Source organism: Pecten maximus, chromosome 17 (genome assembly GCF_902652985.1).
Source record: "Pecten maximus chromosome 17, xPecMax1.1, whole genome shotgun sequence".
Lineage (NCBI taxonomy): Eukaryota > Metazoa > Mollusca > Bivalvia > Pectinida > Pectinidae > Pecten > Pecten maximus.
The window spans coordinates 1,737,471-1,750,190 of NC_047031.1; the positions used below are offsets into that span (position 1 = coordinate 1,737,471).

Sequence of the window (12,720 nt, forward strand, 5' to 3'; positions counted from 1 at the left end):
TGATGGATGTTTCTAACATGTATATGTACCTGATTGAAATATCTAATAAATTTAAATTATATTGTTTGACAGTCATTAATATGATTAAACTGACAAGAAGATGATTACAATACACTATGTATAACTCCTATATGCACGTGCACGTGGATGCTGCCAAACAAATGGACACATCCTTAGGTAGACTGGCACCGTGTCTCTAGAATATCAAAATTTAGAGCTTTATATATATGGTTTTGTAAAAATTTATATAAAATATGTAGAATACATTTTCAATAAAAAATAGCTACATATAAGGAAACAGAAACTCTAATCCATCCCTAGACTCTCTTCCCATCAACGACGCTATATATGACCTACAATGTAAAATATAAACAACCTACTATAGCTGTCAATTCAACGTGTCAAATCTAACCGGTGATTCCAATTAAATGTTGTAATGTAGCTTTGCTAATTACAGAACTCAGCTACCGTGCAGTTAAACATTGAAAAATTATTTAAATTTTTTTTTTTTTTTTTAAATGAACCTCAAAAACGTACATGTGCACTATACATGAGTGTGCACTATATACACGAGTGCGCACTATATGCAAATATCTATGGTAATTATATATAAACATTAGACTGGCCACCTCCAGCTAAGTCTGTATATACAGTGACTCAATAAGGAAGTTAAACACACCGGACTAGAGGTATATGATCATGATATACCTTGTGCATTATTGATAAACTTTAATATTACTGGGATGAATTGTGGCCATACAAATTAAATGTTTTTTTTTTTTGTTAAGATATGTCCTACATCCATCGCTATCAAAGAGAGATGGACTTTGTGGTTCTTTTTTCCAAGACAAATATGTGTTGTATATGTGATGTATATGTGTAGGTACAGAGGATTATATTTGCACCTTTCGATACAAATTGAGAGTTAGAACTGCATGTGGTAGTCATTCAACATTTAACTGTTTCATCCTCGTACATGATATAGCTGTATAGTCCTAGGGCTCATCAGTGATGTTAGGGACATCATACAGCTGTTTCATCCTTCTAGGACTCGTCAGTGATGTTAGGGACATCATACAGCTGTTTATAATTAGTCCTTCAGGGCTCATCAGTGATGTTAGGGACATCATACAGCTGTTTCATCCTTCTAGGACTCGTCAGTGATGTTAGGGACACCAAACAGCTGTTTAGTCCTTCAAGGACTCATCATGATCAGTGATGCTAGAGACATCATACAGCTATTTAATCCTTCAAGGGCTGTTAAGGATTCATACAGCTGTTAAGTCCTTCTAGGGCTCATCAGTGATGTTAGGGACATCATACAGCTGTTTCATCCTTCTAGGACTCATCAGTGATGTTAGGGACATCATACAGCTGTGTAGTCCTTGTAGGGCTCATCATCAGTGATGCTAGAGAAATCACACTGCTGTTTTGTGCTTCAAGGATCCGGACCCGTCAGTGATATTAGGGACACCAAACAGCTGTTTAGTCCTTCTAGGACTCATCATGATCAGTGATGCTAGAGACATCATACAGCTATTTAATCCTTCAAGGGCTGTTAAGGACATCATACAGCTGTTAAGTCCTTCTAGGGCTCGTCAGTGATGTTAGGGACATCATACATCTGTTTCATCCTTCTAGGACTCGACAGTGATGTTAGGGACATCGTACAGCTGTTTAGTCCTTCAAGGACTCGATGGGGATGTTAGGGACATCATACAGCTGTTTTGTCCTTCTAGGACTCGTCAGTAATGTTAGGGACATAATACAGCTGTTTCGTCCTTCAAGGACTCGTCAGTAATGTTAGGGACATTACACAGCTGTTTCGTCCTTCTAGGACTCGTCAGTAATATTAGGGACATCATACAGCTGTCCCTTCAAGGACTCGTCAGTAATGTTAGCTATATATATATAGGGACATTGTACAGCTGTTTCGTCCTTCTAGGACTCGTCAGTGATGTTAGGGACATTGTACAGCTGTTTCGTCCTTCTAGGACTCGACAGTGATGTTAGGGACATCGTACAGCTGTTTCATCCTTCTAGGACTCGTCAGTGATGTTAGGGACATCGAACAGCTGTTTCGTCCTTCAAGGACTCGTCAGTAATGTTAGCTATATATATATAGGGACATTGTACAGCTGTTTCGTCCTTCTAGGACTCGTCAGTGATGTTAGGGACATCCCACAGATGTTTCGTCCTTCTAGGACTCGTCAGTGATGTTAGGGACATCGTACAGCTGTTTCGTCCTTGTAGGACTCGTCAGTGATGTTAGGGACATCGTACAGCTGTTTCGTCCTTGTAGGACTCGTCAGTGATGTTAGGGTCAGTGATGTTAGGGACATCGTACAGCTGTTTCGTCCTTGTAGGACTCGTCAGTGATGTTAGGGACATCCCACTGCTGTTTTGTCCTTGTCGGACTCGTCAGTGATGTTAGGGACATCGTACAGCTGTTTCGTCCTTCTAGGACTCGTCAGTGATGTTAGGGACATCGTACAGCTGTTTCGTCCTTGTAGGACTCGTCAGTGATGTTAGGGACATCCCACTGCTGTTTCGTCCTTCTAGGACTCGTCAGTGATGTTAGGGACATCATATAGCTGTTTCGTCCTTGTAGGACTCGTCAGTGATGTTAGGGACATCGTACAGCTGTTTCGTCCTTGTAGGACTCGTCAGTGATGTTAGAGACATCATACAGCTGTTTCGTCCTTCTAGGACTCGTCAGTGATGTTAGGGACATCATACAGCTGTTTCGTCCTTCTAGGACTCGTCAGTGATGTTAGGGACATCATACAGCTGTTTCGTCCTTCTAGGACTCGTCAGTGATGTTAGGGACATCATACAGCTGTTTCGTCCTTCTCGGTGTTAAAAATATTACATCACCAAGTTTAAACAATATACATTTTTTTATATTGCCTTTTATATTTGAATAAAGTTTAGTCAGGGGGAATAACTCCACTTAACCAAGTGTCACTAGGTGGCGCTCTAGCACTGCCTTTTCAGATCAATTCTTGACTGTAAAGTTTATGTTTCTATGCTAAGCTATACTTAAAGTTTGTGATCACGATTTGATCAATCACCAGACCTGGTGGAAGAAAATGTTACATTGTGATGGGTACAAGGATTTTAAATCATGTAATTAACATGTCTATAATCCAGATTTGTGTCTCCGGTAAAACCTCACAGTCTTAGATCTATTACAAGGAAGTATGTTTGGTTTAACAAAATTAAATGTCGGTCAAATTATTTCTGGGCAGATGTTTAACTAACTTGTAAACTTACATGCAAAGTCATATTTACAGATAAATAAGGACTTGTACCGAAATGGACACTCTGTGTAAATATACCCGGTACATGTACTGAATGTGTATAGGTAATTACATAGTATATATCAGGCCAGGGCACTCTCTGTAAATCAATGTAAATACAAGGACTTAATTATGGGTGTGGTGTCAGGTTGAAAATTTAACAGCTGTAGATACTGCGTCGCAGCGGTTAGCAAGGATTACTGGATTTTACTGAGGAATAGAAATATTGCTATTAACAGAAACTGTGATATTAAGCAGATATAACGATTAGTGCTGGGAATCGGTTCCAAGATTTATTGAACTTTCTGAATCACCATTGTCTGTACATGTTATCACCTAAAAATTACGAAAGGTTTTAATGTGAGAAACAATATCAGTTTCAAGACTTGAGAGGAAAATGTTTACAGATTTAGTGATTCTAGAGTTTCTAGATTTTCTTATATTTCAGTCAAATTTTGATATCAACCATCTGGTTCAAATGTGAATTTTAATGAAATTTTATATTTCAATATGTTAAATTGCCATCACGGGTGTGGTATTAAGATTTCAAACAACCTCAGTTGAAATTGTATACCGGTGTACATACATTTCCTTATACATGCACGGTGTAAGTGTTTGTGTAATAGTGAAAGAAAAAAAAGAAAGAAAAAAAAAGAAAGAAAGAAAATTAACATAGAAAAATCAAATTTACATTGATTCAATAAATTGTGTACGTGAGATAATGGTAATTTGTAAAATTTTAATTACATTATGATATATTTTAGAAACAAATGAAAATCGTTATATGTTCGAGTCTTGACTAAATTTATGTTTCATATACTGCATCAATTCTAACACGTAAAAGGTCGACATAGATTCAACATATGGTGTAACTTAGGGAGAGCTACGTTTGTTGAAAGTTAATCATACAGAAATTTGACATGATCCATACTTGAAGATAATATACAGAGTCTAGCTTGTGGCGATACTCAGATAGTCTGGGGTGAGGCCTTCACTTAAAGACCTAAGTATCAGATGTAGAAATAGATTTACATGTTAGAAATAGACTAGGTAGATTAAAAATTGTCAAAACACGTCCCGGGTAAAGTTCTCTGTTTTTAAAAGCTTGATTCTGAATAAACAAATAAATGCCATTTTATCAGTTATATGTTTATTTCAAAAGAGTAAATGATTGATGTATTCTATCTTCTTAATAAACAGTTTTACGGTTGTAACCTGATCAGTAAAGACTACTTGATTCGATTCCTTTCTACCAATTCTCCGGAGATTCCTCTTTTTCTTATTACCGCGGTTATAAATACTGGCTGGTCCCTTCGTACCAACTTGTCTGAGGAGAGAGCCGGTCTATCAAGCAATGGATCCTGGTTCAATTCCCAAAACACGTAACACATTGACTTATAACATATTGATCACAAATTTGAAATTTAATGTATTTATATTGATCACAAATTCAGAGTACAATTGATATATGCTTACAATTAATATACATTGATCACAAATTTGGCGTTGATCACAAATTCGGAGTACAATTTATATATATATTAATCACAAATTCTGTGTACAATTTAAAATCCAATTAGACATGATTAAGAAGTAGTTGAACTGCTCTGTTCCAGGAGAAAAATCGATTCTCTCTGTAGAAGATTAGAAACAAAACCCAGCATATAAATACACTAAACGTATAGGGTTAGGTGTCCTGGTAAAGTTTGTGTTTCCTTTAAAACGGGAGGGATGTATTTTTAGAAACACAATGCATGTCCCTCTAGCCTGGATTACTCCCCTCGGTTAATATCTGGTACTTGTACCTGTATATCTTTTTCAGTTGTCTGTATTTTATTGAATTTTATCCTTTTCTCTTCCAAAATTATTACTATAATCATACTGTGATATAATCCCAGCCTGAGGCTGATCATGTATATTAATTATAATTCAATCATAGTAGAACTGTCATTGTCCTACAAACTATTAAAGCTCATCATAAAGGACAAGAGAACAGTTGCCAGGTATGACCGTAGGCCGGTGGTTTTTCTCCGTGTATACTCCGCCTTTCCTCCACCTCTAAAACCTGGCACGTCCTTATATTAAATGACACTGGCTGTTAATAGGACATTAAACAAAATAAACCAAAAGCACCAGTATAGGCTATAGCTAATTTATAAAAGCCTGTTGTGAAATCCATTTATTCATATATCAATATGTAATTGTACATTTTGAGATGAAATCAACATTTATTGTAATTCATAACATTGTGTTATCATATGATCAGATGCTTTATATAGCAATACCCTACAATATTAGAACTCTGTGATTTTACTTATAATTTGTGCAGGACAATTTAATGGAAAGGTGTTTATAAGCATCAAATACAGTGTAAATAGGAATGTTTATAATTACCAGTAGTCTGAGTTTCCTCTGGCCCTGACACCATGTCTGGTGTACATGTAGTGCCAGGGCACATGCAACATTAAAGTTAATTTTTCCGACGCCATTTCCTGTGTCGTTAAGATTTTGGTAGTGATGAATTATAATCGGGCGTGAGATAACACCTTCCTTACATTGAATAATGATATACCTATTAACCTCAAAACACCCATTTAGTCCCATAGCAGTGTTCGAATCTCTTGACGATGGTAAAAATTTCAGTCCAGACGTCGACATGCATGGTGTCAGGGCCAGAGGAAACTAACTGGTATAAGATGTTTATGGGATATGGTCTGACTCGCATATATATGGACCTGTGTCTGTCAATATTTCATTCTCAGGTTTATATAACCACATTTCCACCTCAGTCGAAGTCCATAAATGGTAAATGTAACACGTACAGGTGCCTGTGACAATTTATTTCCATTTATGGATTCTTTAAAAAATAGATCAAACAATTATGTATTATTGAACAAAATAGATACAAAAATAATGTATTAATGTACAAAATAGATCAAAAGAATGTTTTATTGTACAAAATTAATAATATTCATGTATAATTGTACAAAATAGATAATTATGATGTTTTACTGTACAAAATGAATAAAATTAATGTATAATTGTACAAAATAAATAAAATTAATAATTGTACAAAATAAATAATTGTGATTTTTTACCGTATTAAGATAGGAAAATGAAAGTTCAGTATATTGGCCTGGTCTGAGCAATTCCAATGATACAAATGCATTGTTTATTTTCATGATGTTCGGCTCAGATTGTGTTATATTTATTTAACCATTTAATTAGTTGTAAATTGTGAAAAAAACAACTTAGATGGTCGAGGCATTATAGTGAGCATATTTGTCACTATCCTTTACAATTATAAGCCAGAACATTTCTACAGGAACACAGGTTTGGTCGAGTGTGATAATCCACAATGACGATACTCGTATAGAGGGATGTTAAAATGATGTACATTGATTGAACCAGATTCTAATATTTGTTCTTGCCGTCCTGTATCAACATACAAACTGCCCGTTATGACTGGAGAATACATTTGTGTATCAAGTTAAACTCGATCTTGTCACTGTATCAAGTTTCGTTAGTTTACCAGAAAACTGAGAGACTATTTTCACTGCCAGATTCTTTTAAACCTGAATAAAATAAGAGCATTTTCATTCTAAGATGATTATTTTGAATGGCTGGATGTGTATATTTTTATTTCAAATTTAGATAATGATAGTTTTAACACAAACTCTGTAACATATTTCTATAAAGCTAGATTTTATGATTTCTGGGAAAATCGAGCATGATTAATTTTTTAGTGGCGGGTCTCATTCGAGTCAGCTGAGGTGGATTTTAGCAAGGCCAATTAATATACACGGAAACATAAATCAGGGAACAATCACCGTGGTTATATATATATATAGGCTTTTTATGATGTGGCAATTCATGAGTGGCTGAAAATCTAAAATACTTTAATGATCTGGACCCAGTTGTTCAAAAGCTAATAATAATATATCACAATTGATTAGGGGCCGCGGTGGCCAAGTGGTTAAGGTGTCCCAACACTTTATCACTAGCCCTCCACCTCTGGGTTGTAAGTTTTAAACCTACGTGGGGCAGTTGCCAGGTACTGACCGTAGGCCGGTGGTTTTTCTCCGGGTACTCTGCCTTTCCTCCACCTCCAAAACCTGTCAGTCCTTACAAATGATCTCATTTCTCCTTTACTTCAAAATCTGTTTATGTATATTCCTTAAAATAACAGGTAGGAAGAGACTGATGAATGTTATATTTTCATAAAATTTTGTCAAGCTAGTTTTACCACAATTTTTTTTCGGGATTTTAAAATTGTTGCTAAAACTGTGATTAGCTAGCGTATCAACCTTTGAACAACTGAGCCCTGACGGGTAAACTCTAATTAACGTGGTGTTAAAACTTTCACGATCTTTTACTGTTTCTTGGTGTTAAAATTAAAATAAAATAAAAGGTATGTGGACATGTTTATCTTCTGTTTCTCGTGGTAATTCCTAACTTGTGACTCTCTTAGGTAATCATTCACAGGTAAATGTTTATACATACTTATAAAAGTGAACATTGAGGCTTGATTGATCAACGCTATAGGCTTGACTCCGAGTGGTGTGGGAGTGTTGTGATTCACGATTGTTTGTACCAGGATGAGAATTGGACAGTACGGTACATTACGGATATTGAATGGTTTCCCGTTTGATATAAAATATATTTCACAATGCAAGTATGAGGGAATATCAAAATATTCTATCATACCAGTGAAATATATGTTATATTTCATGGTTTGCTTTTTATTGCATTTCATAATTAAAACTTAAAAACAAAATAAAAAACATCAAAAAATTAATAGTGTCAAAAAGTGCGGGAATCAGTAATGACGTCATCTCTTTGTGACTTATATATGATTACTCCACGTCAACTTGACGGTGCCATTTTGAAAGGACTGATCAACGCAATTTAAGCGTTTTCTGCTGTTATCGGAGAATCTAGATCTGTGCATGAATATCTAACGTTAAATGAGTATATTTTGTCAAAAACTATAGTCTGAAAATTTTAGAAATACAGCAAAATAACCAATTTATCTATCTCCGCTTCGATTGGAAAAATCAACAAGTTTCAACGAGGTGAATACAAAGGTCCGCTCTGATTGGTCAAAAACAGAAAACTTAAATTTTCATTGCAAAATCTTACATTTCACTGCAAAATCTTATACTTTCACTGCAAAATCTTATATTTTCACTGCTCATCGCTGCAGTGAAAATCTATATTTTATTAGTTTGATAAATTTCTATATTTCACTGGCAAAAATGCTAAAAGATATATATTTAAAAAAAAAAGGGTGTCATCCAGGCATGAAATATAAGATCCACACAGGCCACATGGACCTTTAATTTCTTTCTATATGTTGAACAAAATTAAATAGTGTCATGCAGGTACGAAACATAAGATCTCCACAGGCTACACGAACCTTTTGTTTTATATAACAAAAGGTTTTATCTAGCTCTGAAATAAAAGTTCTTCAATTGATATGCATGATAGCTCCACCAAGATGTGAATTAAGCTTTGTACCACATTGCAAAGACCACATGGACCTTTTCTATAAATATTTAACGATAGTGACATCCAGGTCTAAAATATATCTACAGATACAGGCCACATCAGCCTTTTGTTTTTATACATATTTCCCAGTACCAAACGTGCAATCTAGCTTCCATAATTTAAGATCTACACTTGGAAGCCCTATCAAGATGTAAATTAAGATCTATACAGGCCACCTAGACTTTTTGTAAAATTGATAGCCCTAAAAAGATGTAAAAATTGATAGCCCCCTCAAATTGTAAAAATTGACAGCTCAATAAAGTTGAAAAATATAAATTCAACAAAGTAATCTCTACAAGCAAATCAAGTCACACTGAAAGTGACCCAGTCATTGTAGCCCTCTCATGGGTCTGATCATGTGTAAGTCGTCTGATCATGTGTAAGTCGTCTGATCATGTGTAAGTCGTCTGATCATGTGTAAGTTGTCTGATCATGTGTAAGTTGTCTGATCATGTGTAAGTCGTCTGATCGTGTGTAAGTCAGATCATGTGTTAAGTTGTCTGATCATGTGTAAATTGTCTGATCATGTGTAAGTCTAATCATGTGTTAAGTCGTCAGATCATGTGTAAGTTGTCAGATCATGTGTAAGTCGTCAGATCATGTGTTAAGTCGTCTGATCACGTGTAAGTTGTCTGATCATGTGTAAGTTGTCTGATCATGTGTTAAGTCGTCTGATCGTGTGTAAGTTGTCTGATCATGTGTAAGTCGTCTGATCATGTGTAAGTCGTCTGATCACGTGTAAGTCGTCTGATCATGTGTTAAGTCGTCTGATCATGTGTAAGTCGTCTGATCATGTGTAAGTTGTCTGATCATGTGTAAGTCGTCTGATCATGTGTAAGTCGTCTGATCATGTGTAAGTTGAGTTGTGGAGATGTATAAGGTTCACTATATGTAGCCCACTAACGCTTCAGTGTTCAGCCTGATCTACATTCACTGTAATTGATAATGGAGGGCCACACCCATAGATACACACTTGTATTAAGTGGTTATCCACTATTACCGTTGTACCAGTGTCATACATGGTGTCCTATATCTACTGTGTCGTTAACGTTCCTCACTCCATAAAGCTGGGCATTTGATTTATAATCTGTGCTTATAGATGTACATTGTATTATTGGATAGAAGGTGGGATATCTGGGGGTTTAATTTAGAAATTTATAAGTCATATATATATAAAACATTCGTTTTTTAGTTTACATGTGATACGCATGTAAATTACCATAAAGTGTATGGTTAAGTCTATACATGAGGCTGTTCTGTTAAGATATCCTGTCTTATCTGACCCCTGACTATTCTGACATATGGTACTATCTGACCCCTGACTATTCTGACATATGGTACTATCTGACCCCTGACTATTCTGACATATGGTACTATCTGACCCCTGACTATTCTGGCATCCTATCTTATCTGAACCCTTAGTAATCTGATATCCTGTCTAATCTGACCCCTGAGTATTCTGACATCCTGTCTAACATATAACCAATGAGTTTTAGGATATCCTTTTCTGTATATGATTTAAAAGTGCAAAGATTTCATTACCTTGTATTCATGGTGAAATGTTTCTGAGAATTTCGTAACTCAAAACTTCTTAAGTCTCAAGGCTTTCAATAATGACATTTTACCGAAAAAAAGCGGAAAGTTTGGAATTAAGAAGAGTGCAATATATCATTAATTTCAGCATGACCAGCCTAACAATTTTGATATACAATGGATGAATTTTTATTTGTAGATGCCGCCCGCCTAGATGATTACATTCGTCATTATGAAGAATTAAGTTACAGTCCCAATACTCTTCACCAGCGCCACCTACGGGCCAAACGGTCCCTCACTGACCCGTCGCTGGTGTTACAGTTTAAAGCCTTTGGCAAGTAAGTGATGTGTTAGACTTATATGTTATATTGTTTATTCCTAGTTTTTTCTGAGACTTGAGCTCTATAAATGTTCGACAGAACGACTTACGGAGTATTTATAATTTTAACTCTCGACAAGACAGATGGAGAATAAACCTATATAGATATTTAGTCTCACACGGTTTCATCGGTTCATCTAATTATAAGACCAAGCAAACTATTGTAAGGACGCCAATCAAAAAAAATTCCTTATATGGAGTTATTTAATGAGACTTTCATGCATATAATATTTTTTTTATTTTTTCAGAAATTTTGATCTTCAATTAGAGAGGGCGAAGAATGTATTTAGTCAAGATTTTAAACTTCAGCACAGGAATGGCAGCAAAATGGCTGTGGACACCTCTTTTATATACGAGGGCAGAGTCACAGGTAATATATAAACTCCAGCACAGGAATGGCAGCAAAATGGCTGTGGACACCTCTTTTATATACGAGGGCAGAGTCACAGGTAATATAAACTCCAGCATGAGTAAATTGTTAAAAATCTTTCCGTCGATGTATCATGTATTTTTGAATCATTCGTCCTACAGATCTCCAGATTTCACGTACCGTGTAATTTCGAATTGTCATTTCTGTAAATCTCATTACCTTGTGAAAGCAAGAAAATCTTCCTACATTTTTTTTTTATTTCGATGAAAGTAATTTTTAGAAAGAAAGTCCATGGTGAATGTATGTACATCTGGAAGGATTCGCTTCATTTTGAAGATTTTTGTGAGTTTTATGGCTCGATCGATATATTTTTATGCATCTCTTGTGACTTTGTAGGTGTACTGGATTGTCGTATTGTCACACCTGAGTTTGACTTTGTAGGTGTACTGGATTGTCGTATTGTCATACCTGAGTTTGACTTTGTAGGTGTACTGGATTGTCGTATTGTCATACCTGAGTTTGACTTTGTAGGTGTACTGGATTGTCGTATTGTCACACCTGAGTTTGACTTTGTAGGTGTACTGGATTGTCGTATTGTCACACCTGAGTTTGACTTTGTAGGTGTACTGGATTGTCGTATTGTCACACCTGAGTTTGACTTTGTAGGTGTACTGGATTGTCGTATTGTCACACCTGAGTTTGACTTTGTAGGTGTACTGGATTGTCGTATTGTCACACCTGAGTTTGACTTTGTAGGTGTACTGGATTGTCGTATTGTCACACCTGAGTTTGACTTTGTAGGTGTACTGGATTGTCGTATTGTCATACCTGAGTTTGACTTTGTAGGTGTACTGGATTGTCGTATTGTCATACCTGAGTTTGACTTTGTAGGTGTACTGGATTGTCGTATTGTCACACCTGAGTTTGACTTTGTAGGTGTACTGGATTGTCGTATTGTCATACCTGAGTTTGACTTTGTAGGTGTACTGGATTGTCGTATTGTCATACCTGAGTTTGACTTTGTAGGTGTACTGGATTGTCGTATTGTCACTACCTGAGTTTGACTTTGTAGGTGTACTGGATTGTCGTATTGTCATACCTGAGTTTGACTTTGTAGGTGTACTGGATTGTCGTATTGTCATACCTGAGTTTGACTTTGTAGGTGTACTGGATTGTCGTATTGTCATACCTGAGTTTGACTTTGTAGGTGTACTGGATTGTCGTATTGTCACACCTGAGTTTGACTTTGTAGGTGTACTGGATTGTCGTATTGTCATACCTGAGTTTGACTTTGTAGGTGTACTGGATTGTCGTATTGTCATACCTGAGTTTGACTTTGTAGGTGTACTGGATTGTCGTATTGTCATACCTGAGTTTGACTTTGTAGGTGTACTGGATTGTCGTATTGTCATACCTGAGTTTGACTTTGTAGGTGTACTGGATTGTCGTATTGTCATACCTGAGTTTCACATGACAATTTTATTATAAAATGTTGGTATGGGTTTGAATTTGTGTCTAATGGCCGACTTTTAACTAGATTTGTCAAATAGGCAAAACGAAAACCATGATGGTTGACTGATGTGAAG

General features: G+C 36.0%; 1 protein-coding gene across 6 annotated transcripts in view; it reads left to right on the forward strand.

Moving 5' to 3' along the window:
- LOC117314957 (disintegrin and metalloproteinase domain-containing protein 10-like) overlaps window positions 1-12,720 on the forward strand; it is a 63,297-nt gene that overhangs the window by 12,413 nt on the left and 38,164 nt on the right. For 5 of the 6 annotated variants that reach the window (XM_033869063.1, XM_033869065.1, XM_033869061.1 and 2 more), the window contains exons 2-3: window positions 10,585-10,723; window positions 11,013-11,134. In XM_033869063.1, coding sequence (XP_033724954.1) covers window positions 10,585-10,723; window positions 11,013-11,134 — 261 coding nt within the window. The other variant, XM_033869067.1, reaches the window with a different exon arrangement.